The sequence below is a fragment of the Sciurus carolinensis genome, chromosome 3, assembly GCF_902686445.1.
Source record: "Sciurus carolinensis chromosome 3, mSciCar1.2, whole genome shotgun sequence".
Taxonomy (NCBI): domain Eukaryota; kingdom Metazoa; phylum Chordata; class Mammalia; order Rodentia; family Sciuridae; genus Sciurus; species Sciurus carolinensis.
The window spans coordinates 18,954,154-18,972,049 of NC_062215.1; the positions used below are offsets into that span (position 1 = coordinate 18,954,154).

Below are 17,896 nucleotides of genomic sequence, written 5' to 3' on the forward strand. Positions count from 1 at the left end.
ACCTCAGGCCCCTCTAAGGTTTTTCCTGAGTACGGAGGTGGTGGTATTCTAGAAGGGAGAGCTGTGGTGTGGGGGGACTGTGGGTGGGCCTTGTGTCCTGACAATGACAGTGGCATTTACTCCCCTCCCTTGCCTTCATAGTGCCACTCCACGGGCAGTCCCCGTTGGTGACAGGTGAACGTGTGGCCACCAGCATGCGGACAGTGGGCAAGCTCCCGCGGCACCGGCCCCTGAGCCGCACTCAGTCCTCACCGCTGCCACAGAGTCCCCAGGCCCTGCAGCAGCTGGTCATGCAACAGCAGCACCAGCAGTTTCTGGAGAAGCAGAAGCAGCAGCAGCTGCAGCTGGGCAAGGTATTCTAGAAGGGAGGCAAATGTCTTAGGGCTGTGCCCAGGAAAGACCAGGCTGGTAGGAAGGGATGGGGGCTGAGCCTGTCCTGGGGTGGGTGTCTGCTCAGAGGCGCCCCCTTGAGTTTTTCCAATTTATGTAGAAGCTCTGTGTGGGTTGGCAGATGCCTGGGAGAAGGCAGGGAAGGATAGACCCAGCAGCACAGCTGTGCCCCTCCTGCAACTGATATGCCCCCTACGTTCTGCTCCCAGATCCTCACCAAGACAGGGGAGCTCCCCAGGCAGCCTACTACCCACCCTGAGGAGACGGAGGAGGAACTGACAGAGCAACAGGAGGCCTTGCTGGGGGAGGGAGCCCTGACCATGCCCCGGGAAGGCTCCACAGAGAGCGAGAGCACACAGGAAGACCTGGAGGAGGAGGAGGAGGAGGAGGAGGTGGAGGAGGAGGAGGAGGAGGACTGCATCCAGGTCAAAGACGAAGAGGGCGAGAGTGGCCCCGATGAGGGGCCTGACCTGGAAGAGTCCAGTGCTGCTTACAAAAAGGTGCCTGAGCTCTTGGTTCCTACCACTTTACCCTTTTTTCTACCCTTGCCTGCCTGTCCCTCTCCCAAGCAGTGCAGTTGCCAGGCTGTGCAGGAGTAGTTTTCTGAAGAGAGCAAGAGGGGAAGCGAGGCCAGGAGGGAGAAGAAGGGAGGAGATGCTTTTCTTGGTCCCCGAGCTGTGCCTGTGCATGTCTGCCAGCCCCCCTGCATCTGCGACTGCCCCCGCCTCTCTGCTTCGGTGTGTGTATGCGTGCGTGTACATACACGTGTCCTGTGTGTATATGAGTTTGTGCCTGCGTCGGCCGGTTGTGCGTCAGTCTCTGCGTGCATGTGAGAGTGTGTACACACACGCCCCCACTGTTACTACAGTCTGCCTTGCGCATTCATTCACTGCGGACACAGCTGAGCCCTCCGGGCCTGACTCATCCCGCCCCCACTCCGCCCCCGCCCCTCAGCCTCTTACCTCAATGCTACTCTTTGGTGTGACTCATCACATCCCCCCAACCCTCCCCACCTAAGAGGAGATGGCAAGGCTGGAGTGTCTTCTGTCCCTGGAGGGAGCAAGGGGGAGGAGGTGGGAAGGAGGAGACTTGTAAGAGCAGTGCTGGATTGGGGGCCCCCTGGAGGCCCCAGGGGCACCTTTCCTCATTCCCATCCAGACTGAGCCTCACCCAGGTTCCTCCTGCGCCTTCCCAGCTGTTCACAGATGCCCAGCAGCTGCAGCCACTGCAAGTGTACCAGGCGCCCCTCAGCCTGGCCACTGTGCCCCATCAGGCCCTGGGCCGCACTCAGTCCTCACCTGCTGCCCCTGGGGGCCTGAAGAGTCCCCCAGACCAGCCCACCAAGCACCTCTTCACCACAGGTGAGCCCCAGCAGTTATACCTCTGTGTGGCATCCAGGCCCCCTCAAGACACCCTGGAGGAAGGGAAAGTGGGCCTTCATTTTTTCCCTGTCCCCCACACGGTAGTAGAAGTAACCTTCTGCCCCAGTAGGGAGGAGGGGCAGTCCTGCCCCTACCAACTGGGCAGCACTGTTTTCTAGGCCCTGTCATTACCACTGAGGGTACCTGATTTTGTACATCACCTCACAAGCCCTGAAACCTTGGGTAGAGAGAGCCCACTGTCTATTCCGGGTCTTGCCTTTCTAGCTTCCTGTCCTCTCTGTGGGGTTCAAGTTGAGGCCTCAGTAGGTTCTAAAAGGCTCTTCCCCATGAGGCTTCCACATGTTTCCACATGAGGGCACATCTTTCCTAAGGATGCTCCCATCTCACCAATGGGGAGCAGCACACAGGAGCTGGGGCAGGGTGGGGGAAGGAGGGTGTTCCATGGAGGGGCAGTAGAAGGGCACGGTAGGCAAAGATCAAAACAATGGGGTGTCAAGGGCAGGGCAGCATTGTTGGGTGGCCAGGATGGCTGAGGGCAGGTGTTCAGGTTGGGAGTGGGTGAGCACTGCTGAGGATCATGGTGGCCAGGCTGAGACTCTGGGCCCAGAGCAGTGCTGGCTGACACGAGGGTCTGTGGGCCAGGCGTAGTCTACGACACGTTCATGCTGAAGCACCAGTGCATGTGTGGGAACACACACGTGCATCCTGAGCACGCCGGCCGCATCCAGAGCATCTGGTCCCGGCTGCAGGAGACGGGCCTGCTTAGTAAGTGCGAGGTGAGAGTGCACCCTCCTCCAGTCCCAGCTTCAGTCCTGCCATGCCTTCGTCTCTCCCCTGCTAGTGACACTTCTTCCCACCCCAGCCCTTGGGCCAGTCCCACAGACACTGCCCTGTGTCTTTCATGGTCCCCAGCCAATGGTGAAAAGTCCTGGAGTGGGCTTCCCAGGGGTCAGGACATAGTTTCTCGAAATCCTTTGGATCTCCTGAGACCACAAAATGGGTCCACGGGCCTGGGGCTTGGTAGGCAGAGTTTGGGCATCAGGGGAGCTGAGCCTTCAGTGTAGCCCTTGGCTGGACTCTTCTGCCCTCCCCTGGCAGCGGATCCGGGGTCGCAAAGCCACGCTGGAGGAGATCCAGACGGTGCACTCTGAATACCACACCTTGCTCTATGGGACCAGCCCCCTCAACCGGCAGAAGCTGGACAGCAAGAAGCTGCTTGGTGAGCTGGCAGGCAGGGTGTGGGCCAGGGCGTGTCTGCTCTCTGGGTGGAATAGGGCTGCCAGGAAGATCTGGCCAGAGTAGGTAGGCGATTCTGATGGGCCCAGGTCATCCCTTTGGCAGAGGTGACATGTTTGCCACATCACACATCTCCAGAGGGTACCATTAACATAGATTCAGCCTGACCAGAACATGCTGGCGGGCGCTAGACAGGAGGATGGAAGTGATGGGTTGTTTTGATGGTGGGTGCTTTGTTCCTCTTCTCAGCCTGTCATACCCCTGCCATCTGTCCCCAGAGGGAGGATGTCCCACAGAACAAGGGACAAACAGTTCCCAACTGGTGTAGGCTGAAGAGGCCTGGCCTGTGCGTGGGCCTAAACCTTCATTTTCTGTGGCTGAGTTCACTGCCCTCTGCAGAGCTCAGCCTGTGCCCGGGCAATTGAGGCAACTTCCAAAGTCGCTCTGTCCTTCTCTGCAGGCCCCATCAGCCAGAAGATGTACGCCATGCTGCCTTGTGGGGGCATTGGGGTGAGTAGGGTGTGTGGCAGTGGGGGTGGATGGGCAGGCAGCTCTTACCCACCATTGATCAGTGCTGCCGAGGGCCTTCCTGCCCTCCTCCTGCAAGGGGCCACTGAAGCCTGCTCTCCTGCCCCTACAGGTGGACAGCGACACTGTGTGGAATGAGATGCACTCTTCCAGTGCTGTGCGCATGGCAGTGGGCTGCCTGGTGGAGCTGGCCTTCAAGGTGGCTGCAGGAGAGCTGAAGGTGAGTGTGTGCTCATGGCCTGGGCACCCCCTGGCTTGACCTACATCCTTAGGAATGGAGAACAGGGGCAACCTTGACTTCCCTTCCATGAGGCACTCTCCTTTATAGCCTTAACTCAGGAGCCAAGGTGGGGAGAACATGACAGCACTAGGGAGAGCTAGGGGTTAAGGGGCATGAGGACAAGCACTGATTTCTTGTGCTTGGTTGAGTGTCTCGAGGCACTTCTTGCCTGCCAGCCCAGGAGTCCGGTGACTGCAGTTTTAATGGTGTGTTGAATGTATACATGCTTTTCTCACCTGTGTTCCCTTCCCTGGCTGGCGTGCACTTTCTGTGTCCACTCCCCTCCCCTGCCACCTTGTTTTCCTGACTCTGGTCTCCATACCTCTGCCTGCATCTCTTCAGAATGGATTTGCCATCATCCGGCCCCCAGGACACCACGCAGAGGAATCCACAGCTATGTGAGTGCCGCCCCATCCCCACCCTAGGCTTCTGCCCTTGGCCCTTCCTGCCTTTTGCTCAGGAAATGAACCTCACCTAACCTGAAACTGACCTCACCACCCTTTTCTCCCCCGCCTCTTCAGGGGATTCTGCTTCTTCAACTCTGTAGCCATCACAGCTAAACTTCTGCAGCAGAAGCTGAATGTGGGCAAGGTCCTCATCGTGGACTGGGTAGGCAGTGCGCTGGAGAAGCTGGGCAAGGTGGGCAGAGCTAGGCCAAGGGCGGCCTCCAGGAAGTCCTGCTCCTCCCAAGCAGCGCACTGTGCCTCAGGGTGGCACTGGGACTTGCTCCTGATGACTCCTACATCCCTTCTGCTAGATCATCAGCCCAGTGCTCCAGTTCCAGTAGGGTTTCCTCTTCTTTAGAGATCTGAGAGAGTTTTTGCCCCTTAGTCTCACCTGGCAGCCTCAAGCAGCTGAAGGATTTCCTACTTTGAACAGTAGGGACAGGTGTGCTGCCACCACTGCTAGAAGCCACCTTCTCTCCTACTCCACACAATTAGGAGCCGTTTTTTAGGAACCCAACTAGTATTTGACACACTGTGCTTGACATAGCTACCTCTAGTAGTAAGAACTGGGATGTCCATTTCTACAAACAAAGGCACTGTTGGGTGACTTATGCAAGGTCGCTTAGCTGGGAGTGCTTCATTTCTGCCCCATATGAATGCTTCTCAGACCCTGCCCCAATAACAGAAAGACACACACCACTCACTACTCACTCACTGCCCCAGGAGGTCATCTGGAGCAATCCTCAGCAAGGATGACATTTTTGAAGTCCAATTTTGGCTTAAAAATTCATTTAGCTGAGCATGGTGGCCCATTTCTGTAATCCCACTAACTTGGGAGGCTGAGGCAGGAGGATCACAAGTTTGAGGCCAGTCATAGCAACTTATCAGGGCCCTAAGCAACATAGTGAAACCCTGCCTCAAAATAAAAAAATAAAAGGTCTGGAGACGTGGCTCAGTGGTAAAACGCCCCTGGGTTCAATTCCTAGCACCAAAAACAAGACAAAAACAAAAAAATTCATTTAAATGTTAGATTCTACCAGGCATGGTGATGCACATCTGTACTCTTAGCAGAAGTAACAGGAGACTCAGGCAGGAGGATCACCAAGTTCAAGGCCAGCCTCAGCAACTTAGCAAGACCCTAAGCAACTTAGAGAGACCTTGTCTCAAAATAAAAAAAGGGCCAGGGAAGTAGTTCAGTGGTGCCTGAGTTTAATTCTCAGAGGAAAGGGTTGGATCCTTCTTCAGAATTGATCTGCTTATTTATTTTATATTTTTTAGTTGTCAATGGACCTTTATTTATTTATATGTGGTGTTGAGAATCAAACCCAGTGCCTCACACATGCTAGGCAAGTGCTTTTCCACTGATCTGCTTATTTTAATTCCTTACCATCCCTAATGTTTCCCCCAGACTGTTCAGTGGAACGGGTTCTGCAGGGAGTTAAGCCACATTTGCCCTGCGGCTGTGTACAGCCCTGTGCAGTACCATATTTCAGTTGTGCAGACCCCAGTTAGGAGCAGGGGAGGCAGTCCTGTTGTAAACTGAGTACAGATGCTCCGGAACCATTGGTGAGCTCACCCTCAGAGCTCACCAAGTGAATTTCAACCTTCGGGTCAGAATTTGGGCCATTTTCCTAATGTTCTTACTTCTCCCTACCAGGACATTCACCATGGCAATGGCACCCAGCAAGCATTCTACAGTGACCCCTCTGTGCTCTATATCTCCCTGCATCGCTATGACAATGGGAACTTCTTTCCGGGCTCTGGGGCTCCTGAAGAGGTACAGCTCCTGGACCTCTGGGGGGTGGCAAGATGGGCCCTGGCAGAAAGCCACAGAAGCCCATAGTGGTGCTGGTCCCTGGGGCATCTTGGGGGCTCCTTGTGGGAGGACCTCACAGGTCTGACTGCCTCTCAGGCAGAGCAGAGGTCAGTGGAATGAGGTCTTGGAGGCAGGGGGGAGGGCGGGGCAATGTCAGAGATCCCCATGCAGTGAGAATAACCTCTTTCCAATCCTGGTGCTAGGTTGGTGGAGGGCCAGGCATGGGGTACAATGTGAATGTGGCATGGACAGGAGGTGTGGACCCCCCCATTGGAGATGTGGAGTACCTGACAGCCTTCAGGTGGGTCTTAGAAGGACCAAGGGAGAGATGGGAGCCCCTGGGTCCTGTGGTGGGATGGGCAGTAGGTGCTCAGTTCAGTGTGGGTGCAGGGGTGTGGTCTCCTAGAAGAGAAGAGTGGGGCAAGGCCTGGCCTGGCCATCTGCTGGGGTCAGCTTGGGCCATCCCTTTGCAGGACAGTGGTGATGCCCATTGCCCATGAGTTCTCACCTGATGTGGTCCTAGTCTCCGCTGGGTTTGATGCTGTTGAAGGACATCTGTCTCCACTTGGTGGCTACTCTGTCACCGCCAGATGTAAGCCTGGTGGGAGTTTGAGGGAGGGTATAGAACAGTAAGATGGAGTCAAGTAGGGACGTGGGGCAAGGAATAGACTGATATTCCAGGGGAAGGGAAGGGCAGTGGGTAGGTCTAAGGCTTGGAATCATCCTGCTAGCTCCTTCCACCCTCTGCCTTCCCTGGCCTGGGTAGGGGCAGCAGGTAGAAGTGGGGTGCAGAGGATGTCTTCTGCTGGAGCCATGGGGATGGAGCTTACCAACCCCTGACCGTTCAATGGTGTTCCTTATACCATAGCATGTAATCAGATTTCTTAGCCTATCTTACGTTTTGTCATTGATTGATTACTTAGTCCACTGTCATCGTGTATTATTAGGGACATATTTGGGTTTATACCTTCCATCTTATTTACTGCTCTTTGTCCCACTTTTTCTCTCTCCCTTCTTCCGGTCTCTTGAGTTGATATTATTTACCATTTCATCCTCTTTCCTTCACCCACCTCCAAAGGTTTTGGCCACTTGACCAGGCAGCTGATGACACTGGCAGGGGGCCGGGTGGTGCTGGCCCTGGAGGGAGGCCACGACTTGACCGCCATCTGTGATGCCTCTGAGGCCTGTGTCTCAGCTCTGCTTAGCGTGGAGGTGAGGGGGTCAGAAAGAGGGGACAGCAGGCCAGGGGTGAGTGGTCAAACAAAAAGTCTACTTCCCTGGGTTGAGTAGCACCCACAGGCCCCTAGTTGGCTGGGAGGGCTTTCTGAGGGTGCCTGCCCCATCATGAGGGATGGCTGGGCCTGAATGAGGGCATTTAGAGGGGCAGGTATCACCACCCCACTCTAAGCCTTTTTCTTTCTCCTACCAGCTACAGCCCTTGGATGAGGCAGTCTTACAGCAAAAGCCCAACATCAATGCAGTAACCACACTAGAGAAAGTCATCGAGATCCAGAGTGCGTGGGGACAGGTGGAGGGGTGCAGACCTCAGCCTGCCTGGGGTCAGGGTTTGTGGGAGTGCCAGGGCTGGGGTGTACCTATGGGTTTGTCTCCCCTCCCTGACCCCTCCCCATTCCTCGTGCACAGGCAAACACTGGAGCTGTGTGCAGAGGTTTGCCACTGGTCTGGGCCGTTCCTTGCGGGAGGCCCAGGCTGGTGAGACGGAGGAGGCCGAGACTGTGAGCGCCATGGCCTTGCTGTCGGTGGGGGCTGAGCAGGCCCAGGCTGCTGCAGCCCGGGAGCACAGCCCCAGGTAAGCTCCCAGCCTTCCATCTTTCTGTCCTAGCCCAAGGTTGCTGTCCCCCACTCAATGCCTTTCCTGTGCTTGTCCCCACAGGCCGGCAGAGGAGCCCATGGAGCAGGAGCCTGCCCTGTGACACCCCGGCCCCCATCCCTCTGGGCTTCATCATTGTGATTTTGTTTATTTTTTCTATTAAAAACAAAAAGTCACACATTCAACAACGTGTGCTGTGTGGGTCTCTCAGCCTTGCCCCTGTTCCTCTCAGCCGCCCAGCACTCCTGTAGCCTCCATCTCAGCTCTGAAAGTGTGCTCCCTCTGTAGGGCTGGGGTGCACTGCCCAGCCAACTCCCCACATTGTATCCCACACCCACATTCCTTCATTCTGTCCTTTTCCCTCTTTGGAGCCTGGGCTAGCTCAAGGTGGGCACAGGGGACCAGATGATACCCTCCGGTTCTGAGGCACCCGAGTGAGGTGGGAACAATAAGTTGGTGCCTTGGCTTTGGCTGACTTGGGGGGAACGCCTTAACTTTACCCCCCCTTCCCTGGTGCCGGAGAGGGCCCACTGCTGTCTAAGATGCAGAGCAGAGGGGAGGTGGGCTCCCATGCTGCATTTCTCTACCCCTTCTCCTCTGCGTCCCCATCATCTCTGCAGACCCCTCTGCTTGGTCTCAGTATCCAAGGCAGGCTTGAGCCATGGAGGCAGAGCTGTCCTGCCTTTGTACTTCTCAGGGCCTATTTCCCCTCCCAGGGCCCAGAGGGTAAAACAGATGGGGGACAAGCACCTAGGTTCTGGGGGCTAGAAGGAGTCCCAGAACCAGAACCAGGTCTGCTCTCCAACTTACTCTTTTGGCCTTTCTGCCATCTGCTAGCACAACCTGGGGAGGGGGAGGAGGTGGTTCCCCCAGGGGGACTCTAGGCTGGTGAGAGGCCCCTTGCTGTTCAGTGGATTTTCCCCAGCCATTTAGAGATGCAAGTAAAAGTGTCAGGGCTTACCTCCTCCTGGGGCCTTTTGCTCTGAAGCCTGGGGCTGGTGGCAGAGACATTTCTAGAAGGAGGGAGAAAGGGGCAGGGCCATAATCCAGCAATCTAGGAGTTTGCCCTCAACAGGACCTTCTCTTTCTCATGAGCACCCTCAGTTGACCACTAACTCAAGGGAGCGGAAACCAGGAGGGGCCTGGGTATTCCCCTTCCTCCTTTCCAGGAGTCCTCTGGAGCCCCCTGTTTTCAAGGGGTTGGGGCCCATAGGCTTCCAGGGAATGCTGTCCAGCCTATAGGAAACCAAAGATGGGAAGTGGCTCCTAAGGGACTAACTCTTCCTCCCTCCTCCTTCCTGATGCCTCACACTCTCTACTTTGATCCCCAGGGCCCTACCAATCTGTTTACATACTTATTAACCTAATGCTCCCCCTCCCCAACAGGGTTGAGAGCCAGGGGAGGGGCAGAGTCCCACCACTAGTTGGTTCATTGTGTGCTGTGTTCTAGATCCTCCTGGGGATGGGGATGGGGCTAGGCCCACTGTACCAGGCCTCCCCACACTGAGCTCCAGGCTCCGGCCCCTTACCCTCCCCTTTCCCTGTAAACCCACTCCTTGCTTTGTCTTCCTGGATATGGACTTCAGTTAAGAATTTTGTAACCTGTTACACTGTGTGTTCTTGTGTAAATAAACTTGTTTCTGGCAGTGCCTTCTGGGGCCAGTGTCTCTGTGTCTGGATTCTCAAATGGAATGGGTTCTCATTCCCCTTCCTAGCCTTTTCTCAAGCCCTGGACCAGAAGCCAATTTGGAAAACGGGAGGTTGGGGCAGAAGATCTCTGTCCTGTAGATGAAAGACAAGGTTTTACTGAATGTAGCCACCACAGTATCTCATGGAACCTCTCTGTGGCCTCAATGGTTGTGTGTGTTGGGGTTTGGAGACAGGGCTGAGAGCTCTTGGCTGAGTTTCCAGTACACTCTTTCCTCTGATTTCCTGCCTCTAGAAATATAGAAATAGCCTGGCAAGTGTTCTGCTCCTACACATGCAGGCAGGGTTGGTGGTGTATGCACAGGCAAGAAAGGAATCCAGAAGTTACAAGGGTTTTATTGGGACCCCCCCCAAGCCACCCCTCACAGTGTTGCAGGAACCCACAGGTCTTGCTGTTGCCTTGGGGATTGGCGGGGGAAGGCAGGAGGAGGCTCAGCCTCTCTGGGAGACAGAAGGCCCTTCTTTGGGACTAAGACTAGGTGGTGGGAAAAAAGGAAATTCAGGGTAAGAAGGGCCTGCTTAGGGACTGAAAGGGGATGGGGCTGCCCCCTATAGTATGCAAGTCATGGTGTGTTGGATTTGGAGGAGGGAGAGTGGCAGAAGGAGACACAAGAAGTTAGGAGGAGCGGATGGGCGGTAATTCCTGGGCACTGAACATGTGTACAACCCAGGGCACGAGGGCAAGGACCAGACATGGCCAGAGGGTATACTTAAGGAAGTTGAAGATGTAGAAGAGGCTGATCTGAGGTGGGTGGCCTAGCCAGTCCAAGGGACCCAGAAGCACCATGGCCAGCAAAAGGCAGGCTACCTTCTGGCTATTTCCCAGGTGTGCCCTTCGTATCTGGGCATAGCAGGGAGAGTGCAGGGCGATGCCCAGCCCCAGGGCAGCTCCTGAGTCACGGCTCAGAGAGGCAAAGGGCCGGCTGTCCAAATGCACCCACTCAGGTCGCTCACACCACTTGGAGGCTAGGTTGATGGACCTGTGGGAGAAAAGAGTCCTTGCCAGGAGAGACTAGAACCCAGAGGGCCACTGGCTCTTGGCCATCTGCCCTTGGCCCACTCCCATGTTCTGCTGTGACCCCAGGAGAGTCTATGTTTGGGAACGGGGAATGTGTCCTTTTTAACTACAATGAACCAGAGACCCAACAAATTAGTACAGGTGAGGTAGGTCGGGCCCCAGCCGGCCCATGCTCCAAAGAAGGACTTACCAAGAAAGATCTAGGCCCAGTGAAAAAAGGGTCCAATAGATGAGGCTGGCACCCAGCATGAGGGCCAGTGCCGTCAATCCGTAGAAGCTTAATTCCCGTTCCATGGGCACCCGTGGAGTCATCAGCCAGCCCAGGATAGCACCTAGGAGAGTGGGGTGACAGCAGCTTCAAGAAGTTTGGGGAAGTTATCCCCACCCCCACCCCCTGAGCTGCAGTGCAGCTTGGTAGAAGGACAGAATAAGACCATTTGGGGTTGACTCTACAGAAGCTGGGAATGATGGGAGGACCTTAGACTGGTCCTCCCACTGCCAAAGGCACCCTCTTGGCCCACCCTATGGCCCTAATTGCTCACCAGTTATTAAGCCAGCCAACACCTGGTGAGGGAAATGTGCTAAAAGGAAGATCCGGGACAGGCCAACCGCCAACAGGAAGGTGCAATAAGCCAGGCTAGGAATCACCCTTACCCAGCGGCTAGGAAAAAAGAGGCAAGTGATTCAAGAGGTGTCCAGTCACAGCATGGCTTCCCTCAGTACCCATACATTTCATGGTTTGACCAAATACCCGAGTCCCCAGAAGTACAGCTCCCCGGCTGCCATGCTGCTGGATCTTTGGGGTCTAGGGTGCCATCACCCCTGCTCCCATTGGTGGCAATGCCAAAGGTCTACCTGCGGGCCCGAGCAGCCACTTGAGAAGAGAGGGCTGTCATTATTGGCCAGAAGGCTGCTCCTGTGATCATGCAGTGTCCAGAAGGGCTGCCTGTCAGGGAATACAGACATGGTGAGAGAAGAAAGGTGGAACCATGTTGCCCTGGTAACACCTTGACACTGCTGCCTCCCCCTGGCTGAGAAGCAGCTTTCCCTAGCACTGCTCCATCACTCCCTCTGGCCTGAACACACCCCGCCCCCAACCCCTGCACCTGGGTCCACTGCTTCAGGTTTCTGCCCTGTCACTTGCTCAACCCTGTACTTGCTTGCTTTGTTTTCTGGGTTAGTGAGAAGTTGGGCCTCTAGTAGGGCCACTCTGGCTGAAGAATACGCTGAAATGCTCACCTAAACCCTAACTACACGGGGAAAGGGAAGAAGTTTCCCACCTGGACCAGTTTCACAAGAAGAGGGGAACTGGTGAACCCGGGCAGGAGCCTGGCTGTAGTACCCAGACTCATGGACCCACCAAAAGGGCCTGTCTCCAAACAGAAACCTATAAGAGAAAAGACGCAAGATGACTGACAGGCACACACTGTCAGGGGGATGGAAGGGGACAGAAAAGATTGTAGAAGCACCTGAAGACGGTGGAGGGCCTGAGGGATGGAGTCAGAAAGGGACTCTGATTCTGGCTATTATTTTGCCATGGTTTTCTACCTTGGCACATGAAAAGCACACTGTTTTTAAAAAGTGATATGGAGCCAGGGGAGGTGGTACACATCTGTAATACCAGATACTCGGGAGGCTGAGGCAGGAGGATTACAAGTTCAAAGCCAGCATTGGCAACTTAGCTAGACTCTGTCTCAAAACAGAAAATTACCTAAAAAAAAAAAAAAAAAAGTGATAATGGAGGCAAGAGATTGTGGTGAGTGTGTGTATGTTCCAAGATACTCAGATATACTCAGATATTCTACTCTTATCCCTCCCACTGCAGAATCAGCTCTTTTCTTCTCACCCAGAGAGTCTAAGACTTGATCTTTTTCCTCCCTGTGTCTCCTGCTATACCCTCTCTATGTCCAATTTCAGCCTGAATTATCTATACCATAATTATTTAGGTGAGCTTCTCATATCTGAAAATGGGAATAAGGAATATAGAAAGATGCCTGAGGACAATTAAGGAGGACAAAATTTCAAAATCCTCTGATCTAGTAAGTGCTCGGCTGGGCTCTGGAGAACCACACACAGAAGAGGCTGCTGTGGCCAGAAAGTGAAGGAAAGCAGAAGAGATGATGGCAGGAAGCAAACTGCTGGGAAGTGAGGTTCAGAAGGGACTTGCCTCTCCAAAAAACTAGGCCTCATACACACTAAGAGTTCAGGACATACTTAAAAGTGAATAGGGGTTTTCATTTGGGGGGCATTAGAGTGCCCACCAAAGCTGAGCACAGTGACACACACCTGCAATCTCAGTTACTTGTGAGGTTGAGGCAGGAGGACCACAAGTTTAAGGCCAGCCATGGCAACGCGGCAAGACCCAGTCTCAAAATAAAATAGAAAGTTCTGGGGATGTAGCTTAATGGTAAAGCACTTGCCCACCAGTGCCTTGCCACAACACCCTGGGTTCAATCCCCAGCACAGGGTGGCCAGGTGTTTGACCCTTGGGGGAACAGAAATAGGGAGGGAGGCTTTTACAGATTCTGGGGGAGGAGAAAGCTCAGAGCAGAGGGCAATTAAGCAAGGAGGAAATGATTCCACAACTGCTTTTCCGTCTACAGTGGGATGAAACCCCAGTGGAGAAGAGTGGAAAGGAAGGCTATTCCAGTTTTGTTTTGCAGTAAGTCACTCCATCCCATTCAACTGTCTCCTATAAATCTCCCTTTCTTCCCCAGGTTGGGGACTTGGCAACAGAGGCTGAGGTGAAGGGAGGTGAGGCTGCATGTCTACAGGCTCCCTTCTACACCCAAAAGAGAGAAAACAAGTGTCACAAAGTGATAAACCCCAAGGGCTGCAGGGCCTCCGCCCACTTGCCTGGGATTCCTGGTTTCTAATTCTGTGTGCAGAGTCTACTAACGAATGAAGGGTAAAGAAAAGAAAGTGTTCCCCGGAAGGCAGTGGTTTTCTTACATCCAGTGCTTTTCAAACTTCACTGTGCAGGGAAATCACCTAGGGACTTGGTTTAAATGCAGATTCTGATTGAGGAAGTCTGACCTGGGGCGTGAAATTCTGCATTTCTAGTAAGCTTCCCAGTGCTGCCTATGCTGTTGGGCATGGACCAGGGCCACCACTTTAATTTGCAAGACATCTAGTGTGATGCCTGTCACAAAAGCATGCTTTTAAACAATTACGTCAAGCGAATGAATAGGTGAATGAAACAGTGAGTTGAGAAGTAGAATTTCTCTCTAACTTAAATCACTGTAGAGACTTGTAAAAATGCAGATTTCCAACCCCTTCTTTGGAGTTTCTAAATCAGAAGGTCTGAGGCGGAGATAGGGTATTTGCGTCTTAAACGCGCACCTTCCGTTATTTCTCTAATCAGGCCACTTTGAGGAACGCTGGTCTAATAGGTAGAATGGGTGGAGTCTGAGGTTTGAGTCCAAGATGCACAAAAATGCTCAAAGGGGAAAATCGGGGGTGGGATGGCCTTTGAGACACCTGCTGAGAGACCGGGGCCCTCGAGGGTGGGGGACCAGGATGACCGAGGGCTTCGCAGTCTCACCACTTGAAGACGAGGTTGAGCCACTCGGTGATGAGGCTGATCCAGAGCACCGCGATGCCCACACGGCGAGAAGCGTAGTAGGCCGCGGGGAAGTAGAACAGAAAGAGGATCTTGGGATCGCCCAGAAAGGTGACCCAGAGCCACACGTTCTCCAGCCAGGGCAGGCGGTTCTGCAGCGCCTCAGCCATCGCGATCCCCGCGCCCAGCGCGGACTCCATGGCGATCCCTGGCCCGGCCGGGCCGGGACTCGCTCTAAGGAGGAAGCCAAGGAGGCCTGGCGACAATGAAATGGCTACCGGCTGCCCTCCAAAGCCCACCCTTCCCAGCCCCAGGCCCCACCCACTTCACCAGCGTTGGGAGGTAAGCCCCGCCCCCGCCCCGCCCCCGGCAGTCCCAGGCGTGCGCGAGTCCGGTCTTTTGCCGGTGCGGTTTTCCCGGTCGCTCTTCCCAGGCCTTCCTCCCTACTGGGCAGCGGAGGGGACAAACCTTTTCGAAGGCGTTTTCTTAGGGCCCCACGTGGCCACTGTTGCTGGCACGTGGGTAGCCAGCGGAGTAAAGGAACCGGCTGCTTTTCCGGGTCAGGGGACGGATTAGTCCGCAGCGAGCCGAGGGTCCTTGTTCTGGCAAAGAAGGTGAATGTGTAATCTCCAGGGCCAGGATTTCTTCTAGATGGGACCTCTCTTCTCCAATACCACTCTCGGCCCCGAAATCTGAGATCTCTTAGAGAGAAGACTAAGGACACCTCCTCTTACAGGAAGCTGAAGCGGGACCCTAAATTTCCACACACCCCTAATCGGTCCACACCTTCAAGACTTTCCCGCCCTAATTCATCTGGTATTGATTTGGAGGCCTCTTGATTTTCAGAGTCTTCTTCCCTAAAAGATGCGAATTCTCAGTTACACTTCCTCAGAATTCTAACCTTGCCTTGAACCCACCCCACCTCGCCCCTTCCTTCCTCCAGCTATTCCCCCCTGCTGCACACCACCGCAAAATTATGAATAATTTGGCCGAGTATGGTGGCGCACCCCTGTAATAGCTATCCGGGGGGTTGAGGTAGGAAGATTGTACATTTGAGGCCAACCCTGGCAATTTAGCGAGACTGAGCTGGGAATGCAGCTCAGTGGTAGAGCACCAGTGCCCAGGGTGGGCGGTGGGGGGACCGAGGGCTTCGCAGTCTCACTACTTGAAGACGAGGCCCTGGAATAATTTGGAGGAACACACAGAAAATAGAAATCCCAGCTTTTAGTGGAGGTTTTAGGAGGCAGAGGTCGGGTGGGAGGAGACTGTTGAAGTGGCTCCTCAGTTTTCTTCCTACCTACAGCAACTTTATTCTTTAGTTTTCTAATGGGTGAATGAAAATGAGAATGTAAATCTGGGTTTCACTAAGGGGTTGGGGAGGGAAGCTGATTGTAAATCTCAGTTCACTTCCTAGCTAAATGTTTTTCAATTGCCTCAAAGAGAAAGCCTAAATTTCTTTTAAAAAGTCTTAAATTTTGCCCTGGCTGGGCGCGCGGACCTGTGATCCCAGTGGCTCTGAGGCTGAGGCAGGAGGATTTTAAGTTCAAAGCCAGCCTCAGCACTTCAGTGAGACCCTGTCTCTAAATAAAATACAAAAAGGGCTGGGGATGTGGATCAGTGGTTAAGCACCACTGGGTTTAGTCCTTGGTACCAAACAACAACAACAACAACAACAACAACAAAATTTTGCTGTGACTCTACCCTCAACCTTCAGCGGCTTACCCACACTTGCTTTATAATCTATTTTTATTTTCTTTCTTTCTTTTTGGTACCAGGGATTGAAACCGACCCCTCCACTCTGTCCCCAGGGTGTGCTTAACCATGAGCTACATCCCCACTTTTTTTTTTTTTTTTTTTTTTTTTTTTTGAGACAGGTCTCACTACGTTGCTTAGGACCTCTTGAGGCTGGCTTTGAACTTGGGATCCTCCTACCTCAGCCTGCAGGGTTTCTGGGGTTACTAGTGTGCACCACCACACCCTGTTTTGTTTTGTTTTCTGAGACAGAATCTCATTATATGGCACAGGCTGGTCTCAAACTCCCAATCTTTCTGCCTCATCTTGAGTAGTTGGGATTAACAGGCATGCACTGTTAGGCCTAGCTTTTCTGTTTGTGTGGTGCTGGGGATTGAACCTAGGGCCTCTTTCATGTGAGGCAAGCACTCACTCACCACTAAGCATCCCCTCTTGGCACTTTAGACTCTTTTTGATCTATTTACATTTGTTGAAATCTCCAAGGTCTTTCTTCTTAAAGGTCCTAGCACATGTGAATCTTCCTTGCTAAAATATGGCCACCCTCTTTTGCTGCTAAACCCTAAGATCCCAGCTTCGATTATTTTACTCCCACTGGAAAACTTTTAGGGGGCCTGTAAGTCATACATGAAATCCTGCTCGGTTTGGTGGCTCACGCCTGTAATCCCTGGAAGGCTTTCCAGTTCAAAGCCAGCCTCAGTAATTTAGTGAGGCCTTAAGCAACTTAACAAATAAATAAAAATATATAAATAAAAATATATAAAATATGTAAATCAAAAATAAAACAAGGTCTGGGTATGTGGCTCAGTGGTTAAGTGCCCCTAGGTTCAATCCCCGGTACCCGCTCCCCCCCACACAAGAAATCCTGCACATTAACATTTCTCTCCCCACCTGTGGTTTTTCTTTCCATGATAGTAGTACTGCAGTCAACCTATATGTGAAAATACTAAGTGAAAAATTCCAGAAATAATAAGTTTTAAATTACATACAGTTCTGAGTAGCGGCACGGAATATCCTATTATTCTGTTCCAGTCAGTCCAGGATATGAATGTTCCCTTTGTTTAGTGTATCTATGCTGTATATACTGCCTACCGCTTAGTTACTTAATAGATGTTTGGATTATTAGATCAACTATCACTACTCAGTGCTTGTGTTTAAGTGGCTGTCATTTTACCTAATAATGGTCCCAAAGCATAAGAGTAGTGATCCGGCAAACAGGGTATAGTGATAGATGCCTAAAATCCCAGTCATTCAGAAGGGTGAGGCATGAGGATGGCAAGTTTGAAGTCAGCTTGGGCAACATAGTGAGACCCTGTTTCAAAATAAAATAAAAAGGTCTGTTGGTGCAGCTCAGTGATACAGCTGGTTCAATCCCCAGAACTGGAAAAACAAAAAACAAAAACAAACAAACAAACAAAAAACACAAAAAATAAGATAAAAAACAACAAATGGACCTGGCACTGTGACCCATGTCTGTAAGCCCAATGACTTGGGAAGCTGAGGCAGGAGGATGACAAGTTCAAAGTCAGCCTCAGTAACTTAGGGAGACCTTAACAATTTATCAAGTACCTGTCTCAAAAGAATAATTAAAAAGGGCTGGGAATGTGGCTCAGAGGTTCAGTGTCCCTGGGTTCAGTCCCTGGTACCAAAAAACAAACAGCCAGGTGCGTTGGTACATTTCTGTAATCCTAACAACTTGAGTCTGAGGCAAGAGAATCTCAAGTTCAAAGCCAGCATCAGCAACTTAGTGAGACCCTAAGTAATTTATCAAGATCCTGTTTCAAAATAAAAAATAAGAAAGGCTGGGGATGTGGCTCAGTGGATAAATGCCCCTGGGTTCAATCCTCAGTACCAAAAACCCCAAAATAAAACAAAGAATAGTGCTGTCGGCAATTTGGATATGCCAAAGGGAAGTGTTTAAATGAAAACTTTAAATGAAAAGGTAAAAGTA

General features: G+C 52.7%; 2 protein-coding genes across 6 annotated transcripts in view; one reads left to right on the forward strand and one right to left on the reverse strand.

Annotated features, from left to right (window-relative positions):
• Window positions 1–8,094, forward strand: part of Hdac5 (histone deacetylase 5) — a 35,153-nt gene extending 27,059 nt beyond the window's left edge. For all 4 annotated transcript variants that reach the window (XM_047544159.1, XM_047544161.1, XM_047544160.1 and 1 more), the window contains 16 exons: window positions 142–353; window positions 600–890; window positions 1,586–1,751; window positions 2,415–2,548; window positions 2,871–2,991; window positions 3,469–3,518; window positions 3,649–3,756; window positions 4,159–4,214; window positions 4,338–4,425; window positions 5,920–6,039; window positions 6,282–6,379; window positions 6,552–6,670; window positions 7,157–7,290; window positions 7,508–7,592; window positions 7,723–7,888; window positions 7,973–8,094. In XM_047544159.1, the coding sequence (XP_047400115.1) occupies window positions 142–353; window positions 600–890; window positions 1,586–1,751; window positions 2,415–2,548; window positions 2,871–2,991; window positions 3,469–3,518; window positions 3,649–3,756; window positions 4,159–4,214; window positions 4,338–4,425; window positions 5,920–6,039; window positions 6,282–6,379; window positions 6,552–6,670; window positions 7,157–7,290; window positions 7,508–7,592; window positions 7,723–7,888; window positions 7,973–8,012 (1,988 nt within the window). In that variant the 3' untranslated portion in view covers window positions 8,013–8,094. The remainder of the gene's footprint in view (window positions 1–141; window positions 354–599; window positions 891–1,585; window positions 1,752–2,414; window positions 2,549–2,870; window positions 2,992–3,468; window positions 3,519–3,648; window positions 3,757–4,158; window positions 4,215–4,337; window positions 4,426–5,919; window positions 6,040–6,281; window positions 6,380–6,551; window positions 6,671–7,156; window positions 7,291–7,507; window positions 7,593–7,722; window positions 7,889–7,972) is intronic.
• Window positions 8,095–9,932: 1,838 nt separating this feature from the next.
• G6pc3 (glucose-6-phosphatase catalytic subunit 3) lies at window positions 9,933–14,505 on the reverse strand. Of its 2 annotated transcripts, XM_047545839.1 has the most exons (6): window positions 14,179–14,505; window positions 11,915–12,021; window positions 11,490–11,580; window positions 11,177–11,295; window positions 10,825–10,966; window positions 9,933–10,596 (listed from the first exon to the last, which is right to left on the reverse strand). In XM_047545839.1, the coding sequence occupies exons 1-6, from the start codon at window positions 14,394–14,396 to the stop codon at window positions 10,233–10,235; spliced, it is 1,041 nt and encodes a 346-aa protein (XP_047401795.1). In that variant the 5' UTR covers window positions 14,397–14,505; the 3' UTR covers window positions 9,933–10,232. The 2 variants fall into 2 exon arrangements, with proteins under 2 accessions (XP_047401795.1, XP_047401796.1); XM_047545840.1 differs by lacking the exon at window positions 11,177–11,295 and having other exon boundaries at window positions 10,422–10,596.
• Between the last annotated feature and the right edge of the window lie 3,391 nt (window positions 14,506–17,896).